Source organism: Falco punctatus (assembly GCF_963210335.1).
Source record: "Falco punctatus genome assembly, chromosome: 14".
Taxonomy (NCBI): domain Eukaryota; kingdom Metazoa; phylum Chordata; class Aves; order Falconiformes; family Falconidae; genus Falco; species Falco punctatus.
Window position 1 is genome coordinate 5711512 of NC_137594.1, and position 18934 is coordinate 5730445.

General features: G+C 46.0%; 1 protein-coding gene across 1 annotated transcript in view; it reads right to left on the reverse strand.

Moving 5' to 3' along the window:
- Positions 1-3821: 3821 nt before the first annotated feature.
- The window catches only part of HSD17B2 (hydroxysteroid 17-beta dehydrogenase 2), a 47047-nt gene continuing 31934 nt past the window's right edge, over positions 3822-18934 (reverse strand). Inside the window, exons 6-10 of the mRNA XM_080410754.1 lie at positions 14199-18077; positions 12710-13036; positions 9836-9883; positions 5995-8184; positions 3822-4735 (exon numbers count right to left, since the gene is read on the reverse strand). Of these exons, the coding sequence (XP_080266880.1) occupies positions 17719-18077 (359 nt within the window). The 3' untranslated portion in view covers positions 3822-4735; positions 5995-8184; positions 9836-9883; positions 12710-13036; positions 14199-17718. The remainder of the gene's footprint in view (positions 4736-5994; positions 8185-9835; positions 9884-12709; positions 13037-14198; positions 18078-18934) is intronic.

Below are 18934 nucleotides of genomic sequence, written 5' to 3' on the forward strand. Positions count from 1 at the left end.
ATTTTTTTTTTAATTGGTAATGTTTTAGAGTCAAATTTTTAAGATTGCTTAAATGATCCAAGCCTTTTCACATAAAAGTTGCATCATTTTAAATAAAAATATGGCTTAAACCCCCCTCATTTAGCTAAACAGGTAAATCCCTATATCAACACACTCCTGTCCATTTGGTGACTTGTTCCCAGTTATTGCATTTGATCTGGAACTGGTTTAAGATTAATTAAAATAAGTCACTCCTTCGATACACTGCAACTTGCATTCATTTGACAAAATTAATGTGAAAAGCAGAGTCAGGTTAAGCATATGAGGATTCTTCATTTTGACAGGACCTAATGGTGATTCTCAGTGGGACTTAGACACCGCTGCCCAGGATCACACAAACTTCAAATACACTTAGCTTAATCAGCTTACACTTTGTGTGAGGGAGAACTGACTTCTTCCAGTACAATCATGGCCTGAGTACCTGAGCAAAACATCCAGAAGTTTGCCTTGGGTGGTTTTCAGGGATTCAGATTTGAAATTATGAGAATCTCAGGGATGCGGGATGCGAAGGGGCAGCAAGAGCTGCTGGGGTCCCACACCCTGCGCTAGGGCAGGTTCAAGCAGACTGCACCTGCAAATGGTGCAGAAGAAGAATTAAAGAAATCCTTTGTGTTGCAACACCACCAAATCCCAGGTTTGGCACGGGGAGCCAAGGAGCTGCCTCCCCCTGTACCTCCCACCCATGCAGCCCCAGCTCCCTCCCACTCCCCACCAGTTCACCAGTTCAGCCATCTCAGACAAAAAATACCTTGTTATCCCTTCTCAGCTGTCTCCCTCGTGGACTAAACAAAGCCTGCTCTAGCCACAGTTTCTGATAAGGGTTGTGGGTTTTTTTAGAAAGCTTGAATTATTTTTGTTGGGTTTCTTCTGGAGTCCTTCCTCCCCCCTGCTGCACCCCCTCGTTCATGTTATGCAGCAAAACGGGACACATCTTTGCGTCTAAATCACTGCAGCGCCTGGACCGCTGCTCGCTGCTCTTTGTAAACAGCCTTTCAGTTTAAATACATCCACCTTGCCGCAAAATTATTAAACTGTATTTCCTCTCCTGCTTTAAAGGAATGTCGCAGGCACTGTGTCAAAAGTCCACTGAAGATAAAGGCAGATCAATGCATGCTGCAGCTCCATCTTAGAAATAAATTAGATTGGGTAAAAATTATTTGTTCTCAGAAATCTGTTTAGCAATGTATTTTTCCTGTAGACATTTACGTATTGCTCAATAAGGCTTTCCAGTAACATGTTTGGTACCAATGAGAGAGAAAGAAGGAATACATGGGATAAAAGTCGTGCAGGTGAACCAATGGAGCCAGGAGCTGAGGAGGAGGAAGATGAGGTGGACAACCTTCCATGGTTCCCTAGGTGGTTTCAATTGCATTCTGGAGTTCTTGTTTCACTCAGATGCAAGCAATGCTTTTATGCACCTTGGGTATATTTTTCTAGAGAGCTGACACGTGTTTTAACCTCTGACTCCAACAGGCAGGTGGGTGTACGCACATCCCCAAAATGCCATCCCGCAGCGCTCCACCTTTGGGCTCATTTTTACTTTCTGCACATTCAAACTTTCTCACACTACATTGGCGTTGCTAAATATTTACACGAGGCAGCAACGCTCCTGGCTGCGGTTAGCAGGGAGTTACGCATTTGCAGCATCTGTCAAGGTGGGTTTGTTCCTGCACTGCTGGCTGAGCGAGCGCCCACGCCACCTCCCACGCCCCTGGAGAAACAACCCTTTCCTCGCAGCCATCACCAAACAGTTTTTATAAGAAATTACCCCAAGAAAACAAAGGTGTTGAATTCTTATTGGGCTTCCCCTCCTTGGGGAAGCAAAATCAGCTCTTGGCTTTCACATCTCCATTGCAACCCTGCATGACCCTACTGCCGTGCAAACAACTCTGGTTGGCGTGGTGGTGACAAAGAGGGGTCTCGCTGGAGCGCAGGAGTTGTAGACATGAAATGCATTTGTCAACACTGCAGCAGTAACAGGAGGTTGTTACATCAAGATAAAAGTGTCCAAAATAGGTGGATCAAGCTGGCAGCGAGCAGCAAGGGAGGCTGCTGCAGCCGGCAGGAATGGTCACAGCCGTGCGGGATGCTGCCCCCGGCTCTCTGCGAATGGCACCGCTTCACAGGGCTTTTTTATATCCTTAGAAAACTCGAGTGAATGAGTGTTCACCTCCAACCAACTGCCAGGTAATAACAATCTGTTTACTACCAACCATCTGACACAGAGGTGCTTGGCAGCACCGTACAAGAATACCAGGGCTTTTCCTTCCGCCAGTCCCCAAGCTAAAACGAGACGATCTGCCTCAATCCACTTTGGCTACAGACGTGCTTGCGGGGCACTCGCAGCAGACAAGCCCGCGAGCAATTTGGCTCTGAAGACCCTCAACAGTGTTTCTGGCCACCTGATTTTCTGCAACTGGGATAAGATGACCGGCTGGTGGTCAAGGCAGGGAAAAGGCTGGAGAGGACTGAAGCAACTTCTGGGTGGCGATGCATCGTGTCTCAGTGAGCAGAACAAGGTGACCTCCATCCTCATAGCCCGAATGATCTTCTGACAGTAGTTGGCTGGGTTTATTTAAGGGATGATCTTTTATGATGCTGAAAGAGCCTTCCACCGAACCCTTAGGAAACATCTCCTGGTGACTGGATTCATGGCTCCATGAATCATTAGACATTCAATCAATCATCGATTTCTGGTTTTTTGTAAAATAGCTATTGATGTTGTACATTATTAGTTTCTTGGCACCTGATACTAGGCTTTCATCAAAGCAAAATGCTGATGCAATTAGCAAAGGATACCAATTTATGCAGCAATTCACATTATCCCTCAAAGCTTCATTAGCCTCAGAAGCTAAGGCACTGGAGGGAAAATTTGGGGAAGTGTTCTGCTACCTTTGGCAGCTCAGCCCATCTGTGCGGCGGCGGTGCTCCCGCGTTGGGCTGCCCTTCGCGGCCGGGGACAGGAGATCTGTGCGCAGCACAGGGAGAGGACGATGATGCCTCCAGCCACCCCAGTTCCGCCTGAGGACCTGCTCACATGTTTTGCACGGGTCAAAGCCATCACATGGGACTTACCATATTGCAACAGCCACAGTCAGAGCAGCCAGGGGCACTATTTGCAAGGAAAACCAAAAAATTAAATTCAGGTTCCCTGTCCTAGAGATACCCTGGAGATCCTGCCGGCGGGTGATGCTCTGCTGCTGTGGCAGCGTGCCCTGACAAACTCATGCTTCTTATTGTTCCCTACAAACACTCCTGAGGTCAACAAGGAGTAATTGCCCCATTATTCCATAGAAAAGACAGACATCAGCAGGAAGCAGCTGCTGGTGGGATGGAAACCTCACGTAGTGGCCCTTTCGCCAGGAAGGTAATTTCATCTTCACAAGCTCTGAACACAACCACCCCTTTATACCTGTTTCACTGCATTTACCAGCAAATATTTGGTCTCTGGGGTTTTGGTGTAGGTTTTTTTTTTCTTTTTCTTTCAGCTGAATAATCTTTATTATGTTGATCGCCGTTGTCATCTGCCTCTCCACAATTCTGAATACAAGCCTTGCCCTTGACTGCACAACACAATGAAAGCCTTCAGGTCACAGCTTTTAGAACACTCGATATTGTTTTTTCTTTCTGAAAAGAATAAATAATGTTAACCTCTCTGACAGCGTAGAAGGAAAATGAAAAGGAAAAAGCTATCAGAGGTATGTCAAACTGAGTGACGTTGGGCTTGGATGAGTCTAAATCCACCGACTAGTTCGTGTGGCCTGACACAAAAATTAACTCACCTCCCAGTTAGCTGAATAATTAAAGTGCATCATCAGATTTCCAGTTCCATCCCATTGCTGGGGCAGCCATGGCCAGATGAAACAGTGTTTTCCTTTCCCTGCACATCGTGGCTGGAGCTGGCTTGTACAAACCATGGGCGCTGCCCCAGTGCTGTACCTGGAAGCGAAGGCTCAGGGTGGGGGGACCCCAGCCAGGGGACCCTCGGGCTGCAGCTCACAGCAGCGGGCTCTGTCTCTGGATGTCTTCACATCAGGAGCAGTGAATATGTTTTAGTCACGGACAAATCATTTGGCTCAACAAAAAGGAACTGATGAATGCTGCTGCCAGCAGAACACATTACACTAATTAGTGATCTGTAGCAAGCCTAAGTATCTATGGATTTATGGAAAATTACAAAAAGTGACAGAATTTAACCAACTCATTCATGTCTGGTATAAATGTAGCACCAGAGCGGCATTTGGCTGAATGCACTCTTGTACAAATCCAGTCCCAAAGACCATCGGCAGCGTCCCTACCTCGCGAGGCTCCTGAGCCCAGCAGCAAAACATCTTTGCACCTTTTTACTGTTTTTTACCAGAACGCTTTCTGTAAGCACCCTTGTCCTTCTGAGTCAGAACCTCTGGCATTTTGTACCAACTGTACATCTGGGGGTAAGGTGGACTGGAAACATGGGGAACAGGTCGCAGCCCCCTTCTCCGGCTGCGCCCTGCTGGAGCCACCTGGCCAAAAGCAGCCGACGCTGCGCTGCTGAAGAGCCCCTTAGCGAAGCCATGGGGATGGCGAGCATGCTCCTTGGAGAGGCTGCTGTCTCCTTTCCTGGAGCTCATGTCATGGTTTGCAGGAGCAGGAGGAACTTCTCATGCCTTCCTGGGATGGCACACTCGATTCTCAGCCAGCAAAAGCTGTAACAGCCCTGAGCAAAGTAAATTCTACAGCTGAGAATAACTTTCTTTTCTTACCCCCTCTTTGCCGTGTGGCCTTCCCTTTCACCAGGTCCTAGACAAGCAAAAAGAGACTGATATATATGTTCAGGTAGCTGATACATCCATTAAAGCAATAAACATGTTCTGAGGGAAATCCTGCCTCTTATTATTCTTAATTATTTACTTACACATCCTTTCATCTAGATTTAAACTTTCTTGCAATTTTGAAAGATGAAAGAGGTCAAAAAATTAAAATGCAATTGATTTTGCTATTTTACTAGTCTACAACGACATAAATGACTGTCTTTTTAATTTTTTTAGCAGCTTGGAAAACAGCAGGAACTAGCAGAGGGTTTTTTAAGTGAACCAGCCCATTAAAACTGACTGCATTACCCAGTTGCCTTCTGGCTTTTTGCTTGAAAAATGAAGGCAGATCCAACCACCAAAAGAGCAGTGCTGCTGCCGTACAGGGGGTGAGAAGGGTCTGGCGGAAGAGGCATTCGCATGGGGCTCGGAATAACCGCACTGCAGCCCGCGTGGCAGGCGGGTGAGGAGCTCAGGTACACCTTGTCCGGGCCTGGTGATGCAGATCAGCACCCTGTGGGGCTCGTGGGAGGAACGGGGCATCTGCCCCAGTGCTGTACCGGGGGGTGTACCTCTCTCAGGAATGGAGTTGCAGGCTCCCAAGTCACATTAACATATTTCAAAATTTTGACATGCACAGACCTTTAAATTAATTCAATCTTAAATTTAATTAGAGAGACTGCTTTAGAAGAACAGGTAGAAAGAGCCCCGTGTGCCCCAGCACCGACTACGTGCCACGAAGCCTTAATGCCTGTGGCACAGTCCCTTCAGCTGCCTGGGATCTGAAGTCCCAGCAAGAAAACCAATCCCACGCTTGGCACCTCGCGGCGCTGGAGCTGCCGTTCCCTTTTCTGAACCCCACAGCTAGAACAGGGGACATTGCTCAGCTCTGCCAGGAATTCTAGAAGCTTTTCCATTTCTGGTTTTCCTAAGTAGGTGTTTCAGCAGCCTCTGCTGGCACCCAAATTTGACACCAAATACACTCTCCTGATGCAGCTGTGGATTTTCCTTTATCTCTGTGAGATAAAGGAAAGACACTTCCGCAAACCAGTGCCTCAGCTGGCTTCCCAGGAATGACTACACCTGATGAGATTATCGCGGTGCTGTCTTCAATTCTCCCTTGTCCTCCCATCCTGCCCATCCCATCCACGACAGCATCATGTACCTCCAGACAGGGAAAGGCTGAGCTTCTCCCGCTGCCATCTGGGGAGTAACTTCACAAAGAGCCGCATCACTCATTAGCACGCAGATGGCCAACCATCCATCGCTGACCTCCATATGGCCATCTTCACAGACAACCATCCCTTTTGGCCAACCACAACTTTACCTCCTTGAAGCCAAGTAGTATTTTTGCAGGACAAAGAGGACACCAGGCACTGCAAGATGCAATCATGCTGTAAATTCCACCCTTTCAGCTGTATTTTCATGACAGATGGCAGATTGCGACACAACTATAGCATCTTCTGCTTAACTGCAGAACAACTTGCCCTTCTGGCTGCATAAACTCCATCATCGTGCAAGCCCTTGGTGGCAGCTGCTGCGAAACCATGGAATATTAAGAGGCTGTCATTCATATTTCTCTGAATCTCTGCAGAATTGATCAAAATTGTATTTCTGGATAAGATTTGAAGGAATAAAAGTCAGTCATCTAATTAAGAAGCATGGCCAGGCAGTCACGTAGATAAAAAAGAAGCAAAAGAAGTTTCAAGGTGGAAAACTAAATCTGCCTAGAAATACGTGAGAGGGGTGTAAGGGCTCCGGAGAGAGAGAGAGAGGCACTTTAATTAATGCTGTCTGATGGGGACCTCTACCCAGATACAGCCTGAGGGCTGTATTACGGGCACAAGGAAAGAAACAAAAAGCCTGCTGCCAGGAAAGGATTAGGTGAGGAGGTGGAGGAGAAAGCTCTCTCCTGTTTAACCTTAGTATCAGTAAGCTGAGACAGCTTTTCTCATTTCTTCATGTGTTGTCTTGGTTTTGTTCGATGCATACCTGTGTTGTCTATTCAGACATAACGAACAGAGCGTTAAGTTCTGCCGACGGGTTGACGGTCTTCAGACCTTTTGTGCCTCCCAGGTGAACGTTACACGACCACGAGAAAAGAGGCTGCTAGTGCTGGGGCTCGGCTTCCTCACCTCTAAATGCTTTTTGATTAGAACAAACAAATGAGGAGCCCTGGCAAGAATCTCAACAGCCAGCTGTATGCCCGTGAAACTGCAGTGGTTCTCATGCCTGGGAATATTGCACAACTTCTTCTGAATTGTGCAGGAAATACAATTTCGTTTGAAGATTCAAGCCCTGTACTTTTCCCCTTGGCTTTTGTTGTTCACAAGGATACCGATTTTAATCAGAACGTCCTGTGAATCCCATTCTAAATCTTTCTGGCAGTAACTGTTTACTCAAGATGAGAATATTGGTTGCCTCAGCCCAACGAGTTTAGCTAAAGGAGGAGAGGCCGTGTGACTGCAAGGAGGTTGAACGGCTGGCACTTCTCTCTTTCCTTAGCCCAGAAAGCAAATTTGCAAAGTTAACTTCTGTTCAAACTAACTAAGGCTTTAAGGTCAGACAATGTGTACCATGTCCATAGCGCATTCAGATTAGTTTCCACTGGTTTTATCCGTAGGTTTATGCTCATAAAGTGCACAAAAATACATTTTGTTGAAAATAAAAAGAAGCTCAGACTTGCTTATTGCAAACAGCTTCCTATAGGCCCATGCAGACAGTGAGAATTACCTGCTGCAAGTCTAATGCTGTATATCAGCAACTGACATGTGTCCAGCCCCAAAAATGATGGCAACAGTGCTGGTTTTATAAAACCATAAAAACCTTTCTACAAAATGCATGGCTTCAAAGCTGCCAAGAGAGCTTGCCCTGCTTTCTAGGGCTGTGGATCATTGCACCAGTAAGAATAGCCTGGTCGGGGGGCTGGGGGCAGGTCGGTATTGCCAAGGTAAGCCTTTGGGACCGCCCTGCCCATGTGGGTCATGCTCACCGGGCCACAGCCCTTTCCTGGAACCTTGGCAAAGCAGTGTGAGGGTTGGTGGGAGATGTCCTGCAGCTAACTCTGAATTTACTGCGCCTGGTGCTAGGGATGCCTCATTAGCTCGCTCCTGCCAGCTCCTCGCAACGTGCCAAGATGCATTCCCTTGCTTCTCACCATTCACACCTCCGCCATTCAGAGGCAGGAACTATTTCACCTGTCCCTCTTGGCAGCGCACATCAAGGCGACACATCCTTAAACCACCGGTCTCCCCAGATGCAGCTCAGCCATGGAAATCCCTGCTTTTCTTCAAACTCTCCAGGTGGCTACCTCCACTCTGCTCCATTCCAGCCTGATTTTCCTCTTCATCTACCACTACAAAAGAAAAACAGCTAAATCATCTGCTTGCCTCCCTGTTAAATCTTAAAACAATTACATTATTGGAGTTAAAGGAACCATAACCCAACTGCAGATGTTGTGTAAAACCAGCGTGACTTTTAGGGATTCTTGGGATTATATTTTTTCAGTATGTTGGATCTTTTCCCCACAGCCCAAAACAGCTCTATATGCAAGGGGATTTGTTGCTAAAATTCAGGTGTAAATATGCTGTAAATATTTAGCAAAGTGTAGTAAACTGTCTAGTTAATATGCTGGCAGAGAACTGCTGGCTCTAATTGCTGTCTAAACAGAGTTATCAGCTGAGTGGCCCCAGCCGAGCTGGCAGCAGCGTGTTGGGCTGTCTGAAGGGGGATTTTTACTAACGAGTGTTGGCCAGCAAAGTCCTACACCCCCATGTCCCTGGGAGCACCAGCAACATTCCTCCAGAGAGTCCACACAACGGAAAGGTGGTGCCCCAGCAACACCTACTTTTCAGTTTTTACCACGGGTCGCAAGTCATACTGCGGTCTCTGAACAAATCACACTGGGGAGAAAGAGGAGCTTTGGCTGGTTTAGCTTGGAAGTGGGTAGAAAATTGCTCACAAGAAAAATTAGCAATGGGATCTGCTGCCTAAAGGGAATTGGATTGTCAAAGTCACCCTTGACAGGAGCCGAGAGCAAACAGGGGTCACAGGAGAAACAAACTGCTGTCACCACTGCTTCCCAAAATATACCAGCAGTATTTGTCACGGAGAGATTTCCATGATGCTGAAACAGCTTGTGTGACAACCCATGGGGAATCGCAGTTCATTAGAGCAAAAATTAAGACACTTGACTTAAATGCTCCAGTACAGAAAACCTAATGACTGCACCAGGAATTTGTTACATGTAGAAACAGCCATTAAGAACCAGGAACAGCCCAGGTTACAACAGGGTTTCAAAAGGTTGAAGAAACCAAGCCTGAAGAGCTTTCATTTCTCTCTGGAAAGATTTGCTTTATCTCCAGGGGCTCCTGCCGTAGCAGCATGCCTTGGATGCTGCCCTCGGCCATGCTGGTGCAGGTGCCCAGGGGACCCTGCAGGCGTTGCTGGTGCTCTGGCATCGCTCCTGCAAGCTGCGTGGTGCCAGTGACATACCAATGGACGTAATCTAACTGCCCGTTCCCTGTGTGAAAGCCAACATTTATCTTCACCCCCAGTGACTCCACTCCTAGAGATAAATATGCTCAGGAGCTGTCAGATGGAGGCAGCTGTAGCACAGCTCTGATGTGCAAGTGTTGTCCTGCTTGAGTAAACAGCAGTAATGTCACTCTGGAAAGAAAAAGTCCTGGGGAGGTATATCACGTGTCCAGGTAGGACCCTGCCAGGTACCTCACAGCTGTCACAAGCTGTAGCAGAGCCAGGATCGGTCTTACAGTGACTGTGCCTTCACGTTAGGCACAGCAATCCTGCCTGCAGTACATGCATCGCTGCACACCAAACAGCAAAGGAGCAAGGACTTTTCAAGACCAGCCTAAATTAAGAGCAAGCCGAGGTTCTGGGGAACCGGTTTCCAAGGAATATGAGACCACCAGACCTCAATAAAGAGGCAACCACAAGCAAACCCTATTTCATCAGCCCTGTTCTTCCCAGGTGAGGGAAATCCTTACCCAGACTCACACGCCGCCCGAACAGTGTCCTCTTGGGCTGATCAAGCACTATGAAATAACAAGAGAAAACCAAAAGCAATGCCTACTTTCAGCAGATACCAGGAGGTTGTGCAAATATTTACACAGAAGATTAACTCTTCCAGAGGCACCTGGCCCTTCTAAACCAATTCCCTCCAAACGGTTTGAACTGAGTTTTATCTGCAGGCTCTGGGTATTTTTATTTGCAGTAAGATACACAAAAGGTCACAAGAGGTGCCTCTCAGCCTACACAGCCAGGAAACATCCCCGTAATCTTTTCCTCATAGACAGAAAGCCTCACCTCTTGAATCATTAATCCCCTAAAAGACAGGCAGTGGGGTGCAGACACCATATATTGCAGTTAAAAGTCTCAGATAACTTTAGGATGAAAGCCCACATTTCCTCCCTTCCTCGCAGATGAAATCTCTGACACTTAGCAATGCTTTCAAGAGACTTCAAACCAACTAGACAAAGTGAAAAAAACATCCACTCCAGGCAACCCCCGGCCCCTCGATGCAGCACTCCCCACTGCTGGCGAGGACACCACCTCTCCCAGACCAGGAGCTCCCTTTACCTCCATTACACAAAGCCAGTTTGCTGGATTTTTAGCTTTAAGCTCTACCTGGAACACAGCACATCCATCATGTCACCCTCGGTCATGCTCAGGCACCCTTTGCTGCCTGATGCTCAAACCCAGCTGACACTGCTGGAGCCGGGATGCCGCGCCGCTCGCCGTGGATGCGGCCATCCATCATGGTGCACGTGGGTCTGTCACCACATCCCATTTCCTTCTCCACACTACATGCGAAACCAGTAGGCCGAGCAGAATAATTTATCTTCTTTTTTTTGACATCTATCCTTTTTTATTATTACTCTTTTTATCCTTAAGAACACTTGAAAAATGCAGAGGGAGCAATGGCATGGCCCAAAGCCGTGTTTTCGGGTCACTGCTGGTGAGTGGGTGCCTTTTGGGCGATGTTTTTGTATTTTGTCTTTTTTCTTTTAAGAACTTCCCACTCTAGCATCTAAGGCAACGCATTTGCAATCATAGCGGCAACATTTACGGTGAAAGGATATAAATAACCCTATATTACTGCATGAGCACGCAATTCATATGAGACCATGAAACAGTCAGCTCCCAACGAGAACTTTTAACACAATTCCACATGATAAAACATTTCCAAAAATGCTAAGTTTTTAAGCCCCTCGTTCCCTTAATTCATCTATGCCAAACATGCAACATGATTACATTGCTGTATATACATTAAAACATAATAATTGTATCATGTTCGCTCTGTTTTCCCCCATTCATCTTTTTAATTAAATTAGCTCCTCAGGATTTTGTACTTCAGGCAGCAAATTGAGTTTGTTTGAGAAATTAAAGGCAGCACGATGCTTCCTGAGATAGGCAGAAGCCATAACAGTGATTTCTAACCCTTTTTTCTGAAAAGGTAGGATTCACCCACACAGCAGGGGGATAAATCACCCTCGGGCTGCTCTCAGACGCGCATCTCCTTCTTCATCTGATTTGCTTTGTTCACTGAGTCATACACGCACCAGAGATTTCCACAGACGCTGGTGGATTGGTCCCAGTGCCTGTAGCTAACAGTGGATGCCCACAGGAAAGCCAGGACAGACGATGCCTGCTTTCACAGATTGCTGTTATGGAAATTACTATGGCTAAAGGGCAATATTTTTTTTTTTCCCCCATTGTGAAACAAAGTACAGTGTAATTTTCTCTCCCCCAAAGAAATCAACACTGCTAGACTTGTGCTGCTTATTATGGGAGCACTGATGTGCATCATCCCTCTGCCAACATCTTCTCCCCATTCCCAGGGATGTGGGACTAAGAGACCTGCTTCACCCATGTACCACCCAAAACCACTGCGAGTAGGTCAGGCTTGGAGCATCCAGCCCCTGCCCTGTCCTCACCACAACACCCCGTGTCAGAAGGGGTCACCCCCATCCCAGGGGGTTGCATGCTGGGATGCTACAAAACCAAATAACACAAGTAAGGCATCAACGTCAGTAATTTTACCACAGTTCACAGTGCCTCAAATAGTACTTTCTAAAGTCAGGTGTGGTAGGAGGTGGTGGAGGAGGTGTGGAAGGCAGCGGGTAGGTTAACACGACCAAGAGCAGGACATGCCAGCAGAGCTGAACCTGCTCCCACACATTTCCTGAGCAACACCATGCCTGCTTCCTTCCTTCGCCTCCTTCGCTCTCTGCCATTTATATCAATCGCTGTCGTTTTGTTTTCTTTAGATCTTTCATTCTCACACCTCTTCATCTGTGCTTCACCTTTCGGCTCCTATTGTGAAGCCTGAAACGTGTCATGTTATACCACAAGGGGAAAGTCCCAAATCCAGGTGGGCTGGGTGGAAACATGGCTGGAACGTGAAACTCAGAAATAAAACAGTCTGATTCACGGGTCACCTCTGCAGGGCTCTGCAGAAAGAGCTGTGCACTCTGCGCCTCCCAGAGCCCCCCTGATCTACCAGGCTGGTGGCAAAGGCAGAGCCAGCTCCGCCAGGATTTGGGAGCCATCCTCTGACCCCTGAGCTGTCCTTACTTTTCTTGCTCACGGCTGCTGGCAAGTTCCAAATGTTTAGCTCACAGGATTAGTTTCCAGCTTGCTCAGTGCTCTTTCCAAAGCTAAAGGCAACAAGATGAACGGGGATATAAACTTGGATTGTTTAACCTACATATTCCAGGCATTAAACCTGTGGAGACCGTTTATATCACCATAATTACTTTCATACAGGTTGGTAACACCAGATTCATTAGCTTAGGTTACAATGACCTATACAACGTGCCTAAAACCCATTTATCCTCCTAAAGAGATTTAAAACTCACCTGCTTTCATGAGATGTCAGTGATTCTTGATTTATGATTTGGTCATGCTTTAAAAATAAAAGCAATTACCTCCCTTACCAGGGTAAAGCCCACTGCCTCAAGGCTGCCACAGTACATCTATAATTGAACAGCAACAGCTCTAATGTTCGGCTCTGATGACAAAAGCGTTGGCTATTGAAATACTGCCTACGATGGTGTCTGCGTGCCAGGGAGCACTCCATCAGCTGACAAGTTTCAGCAGGAATGATTGCACCTCAGAGATCTCAGGATCCAACGTGCCGGGTGTTTCCTGGCTGTGGCAATACCTTCCATTCATGTATCCTAGCACTTTCAAGAAAGAAAGTGGAAAAAAACCCAACAACAACAAAAAAAAAAAACAAACAACAAACCGCAACATTCTCCTGTTAATTTCCTTGCAAGAGCCAAGATCCTTTGTTTCAAGGCTTTTCCTTTGAAGCCTGCATGAATTTTCTTTCAAAGGAATTTTCTTTTGACCATCCCTAGAAATATGATGACTCTGTCATGCACAATACACTTGGGTGTTGCATCATTTTGGGAACCCAGCTGGCTTGCACAACACAGCCATAAAAAGGCTAAACCAGGCAACGTTTTCTCCCAGGAAGGATCCCAGAACCAGTCTCTTTAGGAAAAGTGACCAAACTCATATATATGTCCCAAAGATGCTGTAAATATGATCAGTGCACAGATGCGTGTTGATGGCCCGGTGTGGACTCTGGTTCTAGTACATGAAATGTGACCCATTTTAGTTGTATCTGTGCAATGCCGTGCCCAGCCCAGATAATTTACAACAAAACCAGTGTGTTTTGACATCACTGAGATCTGAAATTTCCTCAGAAGCATCCGCTTGATGCAAAGAATAGATACAAAAATTACGACTTTTCTAATGCAACTATTAACACACAGGAAAAGCCCTCACGTACACCAGGGCATGCACTTGTAAGAACACGGAAGTTACTCCTTCTCGTCTCAGGATAGTAGGGACTCAAACTGGCAAAACCTAGAGATTCTCTAATATTCATGTGTATCTTAACAGTAAGAATGCATTGTAACAGTCACATAGTTGAATTTTAAATACTTTAGAAGTAACTACACTCCTGTTCATGCTCATTAAATTAGAAAAAGTGACTATTCCCTTTCTCCCCGTCCCTGTTGTTGGCCTCTCCTAGTGAAAAATGGGGTTTAAGGTTACTGTACGTATTTGATGCTACATTGATGGCTGTGGCTTGACTAACAGAGCTGTGCATAAACATTACCAAGGCAGTCAGCATAACAGGGGCTGAGGCAAGCGGGTCTGCTCAGCCTCCTACAGAGCCTGAAAGCAGTTTTCAGATTAATCCTTGTCCCCAACATAACTGTCAGCGACCCAGAGCTCCCCACTCTCCTACACCACCAGTTTCACCCAATCCAAAACTCGCTAACCGAGCTCTCATTTGAACGCCCTTGAAACTTTCACAGCCCTTTTCCTTACCTCCGGCCACACCGACAGTCCCACACATTAACACTTCTCGAAACGCAGAGATGGTCCCTCGGCAGGTGGCCACCAAGACCTCCCCACCATGGCTTCCTGCCATGGCCAGCCAACGACACAACCACAAAAACGCCTGACATTTTATCTCTCTTCCCCAGCTTGCGACGCTAGAAGCATGCATTAGATATGGCTGTCATCAGGGGCTCTGTGAACAGGGCAAATGGATCCAGAATTAAAAAAAAGTTATAAAAACGAATGACTCTAATTCACTTTTTGTCTCGCCAAAGCTACATATCTTAAAATCAGTTGCTCACATGAAATAAGACCATATGCCAGCCAGAGTAATAAAGGCAGAGTAGGAGAGTGGGAGCCCCAGGACACCAGCCAGGGATTTGCTTGGCAAAAAGCATCCGACAGCGTTTACTTCTTGGTCTCAACCTGCATTCCAGGGGCTGGAGCAGAGGGATGTGTATCAAACCCACTCTTTAATCATGACTTCTGCAGCTTATACCCCCTTTCAAACTATACACGCTTGATTAGTGTGGGACATTAAGTGACATTTTAGAGCATTACCTATTAGCCCTTTTTTAGGGCTACAGCCGATTTCCTACATTTCTCAGCTGCTTTTCTTCATGCCTTACACCTTTTGTTAGACACGTTATCTTTGAAAATAGGCCCAAATCGTGGTGGTTAGTTTTGGGGGTTTTACTACATCGGTTTCCACTGCTACAACTAAACCTCCTCTCTTCCCACCCCTAAAACAGCATTGCATTAGATCAGCCTTTATAGTCAGCAAGGAGCTGGTCCTTGAGAGCAAGAGCTAGCATCAGTGCTAACACCCACACAGGTGTGCTGGCCACAAACACCCACGATTTATTCTGCAGTTCTCCCAGCCTCACAGTTCAGATTATTTTCAATGCAAGCCATTAGCAAAAGAAATTCACCTCTAATACTACAGCCCATTAAATGACACATAATTCAATAACGTGTTACAACAGAATTGTCTTTAAAACACAAAGATCCCTGTAGGAACAAAAAAATAACAGTCTTTGACACCACAATTATTTGAGACTTGCTAAAATATCTTTGAGGTTAGGTGAAGAATAAAATGACTATTTAGACTGCAGATTTCCTGGGAGATAAAAGTTGAAAAAAATAAAATGAAACCAAATCTTCCACGTAGATGCTTAGTTTAATATGTCTGCAACGTGCAAGACAATATTCCTATTAAAAAAGCGAAGGGGAGGGATAAAAATACATTTTATAACCACAGCCAAATACCAAAGCAACAATTAAAGACTGGTATGAAGACTGGGACACAAAACAGCTAAGTGGCTGCTAAGAGGGATCTTGGTTGTATAATGCACCTAAGGGGAAAGTTCCAGCCCACCTAAGTTGCACCTAAACTGGGTGTTAAGTGCAAAACACCACCTGGGGATGGAGACAGGCTGGCTGACAGCAAGTTCCCTTGCCCCGAAGGCAGGCAAAATTCAAGGCTGCTGCCCAGTACGCCCCTGATTCTGCATTCCCATTGCACTCACCTTTCCTCTCAGCTCACAAGCTGCCTTTGAGCCATTTGAGATTGTCCCCTGCCCAAAACCTGGGCACCAACACCCACCTTGTCCCTTTTCCCTGGAAAAGGGTCCCCACCACCTTCCTCCTCAGTGTTCCCCTGCTGTGGGAACAAGGGCAGCCTGGGAAGGGAGAGGGGGTAGGACTGGTCCCCAAAAAGCAAAAAGGGTCAAACTGGACAGAAAGAGAGTCACAACAATCCAGTTACTAAATATTTTCTTTTCATTATGCACTTTTGCTGACAAATAAAAGATTTAGGAAATAGATAAAGGAAGAAATGGGCAGAGATAGAAATAGTCCCAGATTTCCTGAGCGAAAAACATTTTTGGTCACAATTCCTTAACAGAAAGCAAAAGTCTGTAATCAGGGGACTGATATAAACCTATGAGGAGATAAGCCTCAGCAGCAAAAGCAGAAATCATGGCAAAATGGGCAGGACAGGAGGATTTCCACAGAGGGGCACAAATGAAAATGGTGAGCCAGGTCTGCTGAGCGTCCTCTGTGCATTCACAGGAGTCTTGCATTGACGTGTAAAAGTTGCAGGAAGGAGGTGGAAAAAATACTACAGATGTAAATTAAATTGTGATTTTGTTCAGTTGACTGCAAGATACATCACATGAGTAGGATTATGACAGAAGACTGGAGGTTGCTCATCTAGGAAAGGAAAGAAGTGCATCTACATTTAAAGCCAAGAAGGTAATGACTTTTAATTTTTCATCATCGGAAAAGAAATGCATCTCGTCAAAGCAAGGCACAGGACAGATTGCCAAACCAGGGAACTCGGAGGGATGAGGCTTTGTTTCAAAATACCACAGCTTTCCAAAGCCCGAGGATGTGATGGGCAATGCAAAAAGGGAGCAGGATAGGAAAAATACAGGTGAGCTGCCCAGTTCTTGGCATTGGTGAGGGGTTTATGGGATAAAGAGCAGGGACAGCCAGCAGCAGGGAGGGCACCTGGTGCTCCTAGAATGAATTTAGGGGAGTAACCAAAATCTATCAGAAGATGGACACTGGACTCCAGTAAAGCCAGCCTAAGGACTGACTGATCTTAGAGGAGCGAGCACACTCTCCCCAAAGCGGAGGGAGACACAGGAAGGTGTGAGGAGAAACGAGCAAAACTACAAGCTCGACATAAACCCAGAACGAGTAAGGAATCGTACAAAAAACAGAAGTGAAATCAGAGTTTACTAGTATTTAAAGAAGGACAGGCATATACAGGCAACGCACAGAATGACCAAGACAGTCATACCAAATTAGCAGCTGATGTACTTACTATTACTTTGTCTAATACCATAGGAAGGAGATTGTTTGCTTCTTCATGAAGGTCTTGATCTGCCTTTGTTCATTTTGCCCCCAACTAATTTACGTTGCTCAGTCTAGCAAAGAGGACACATTATAAGCATCACAACTATATTTCACAAAATTTGGGGGGAAAAAGGTCAATCATTTCTCAGGTACACCAGCAACAGAACCAAAACAACCCCAAACATATTAGGCTGAAGCTGCAGTGAGGAAGTTTTGCGTTAGACACTCCTAAATCTCTCCAATGATAGGAATACATGCAACTCCTTTAACTCTTAACAAGGTTGTTGACTCTCAAGATTTTTTTGTTTGTTTGTTTTAAAAAACAGGTCATACATCTGTCTGTGTGTTGGTGGTGCTTTTTGAAGCAGACAGAAACTATATAACCTCATAAAATACCATAACACAGAAGGCAGGATACAAAGACATCAGAAAAACATGGGAATTCCTCCAAAAATGCCCACCTGGGGATAGCTTTCTATTTATCCACTGCTTTTCCTGAACATTAATCTTCACACAAAGATTCACCTCTGTTTGCAAGACAGTGTAAATGCAGTTGAACAAAGACAGTACAATAAATAGCAGCGCCTTAAAATAGAGTTTTTCCCAGTTATCTCATCAAGTAAGATAAAAGCTGCTGGACACCTTAGAGATTCTTGCTTTCAGCTTCTGGTGTTCTCAGTGCCCTTGGGACAGAGTCAGTACTCAGCATCTTCCTAATGAAAAAGTCATAGAACCAGAGGGGAAAGTAGCAGAAGATGCAGAGGGGCATGTAAGCCCCCTTGCCAGGCGTGTACAAGCCGCGTGGTCTCTTGGCCAGCAGAGCGTGCAGGATAGCGCTCAGCACCGGGGAGAGGTTGGCGTCACAGTACGTGGGCATCCGCGGGAGGTAGCTCTTCAGCCCCAGGAGGTAGTCCTCTCCGTAGGCTTGCCTTGTGTCCGCTGGCAGGTTCTCCAGCAGCTCCTTTTCTTGCTTATCCCACAGGTCAGACGTGCCTTGTATACCTGCAGTAGCAACACCACAGGATAGCAAGTGGGTTTGGGGCTGAATTAAAAAAAAAAAATTAATCTATAATTAATAGTCAATAAGTCATTCTCCACCACCACCCTGATTCACAGTTCTTCCAGCCTGGGCCAGTGAAGAACAGACGAAACAGCTGGTTATCTGCGAGTGCTTTTACCTGGAAGAGATGGGAAAGCACAACAAGCATGGGGTCCATGCACTATTTGTTTACCGGCTCTGCCTAAAAATGTCCCCTCACAGCCAAGTCAGCATTTTGTCCTTCCCCCTGCTCCCTGCCATTCTGTCCTTAACCATTTTGTAGGTGTTTCTAACCAGTATTTGTTAACTGATGCTAGGTGTGAGTGACTGAGGAAAGCAAGCTCAGACGGGTTGGCCAAGTGCTATGCCTCTCATCCACAAGTGACATTGGTATTTCAATAACTAGTTTTGTGAGGGATAAGGCTTGTATTAGGCCAGATTAAACAAACAAACAAAACAAACAAAAAAAAACCAAAAAACCAAAACACACAAACACAAAAAGAACTGTTTTCCCCCCATCTGCATCATGTAGGAACGAAAGCAGAGCCTTTTCCAATGCATGTATTGCCCATCATGAATTAAGCATTGCAAATAAAGAATAATCTTTAAATAAATATTCAAACCTCCAATACCAGGACTTGTCTTGACACATGAAGTTTTCATCCAGAGTTTGCCAACAGCTAAGCGGGACCCTGAAGGTAAAGCCTCAGACAGCTACTGCAGACCACACAGGCACTGTCAGAGCTCCCAGGGGGCAGGCATTCAAGGGGATGGGGTTTAATGAAACAGACCACTTTGCTTTTCATCAGCATAGAAATTG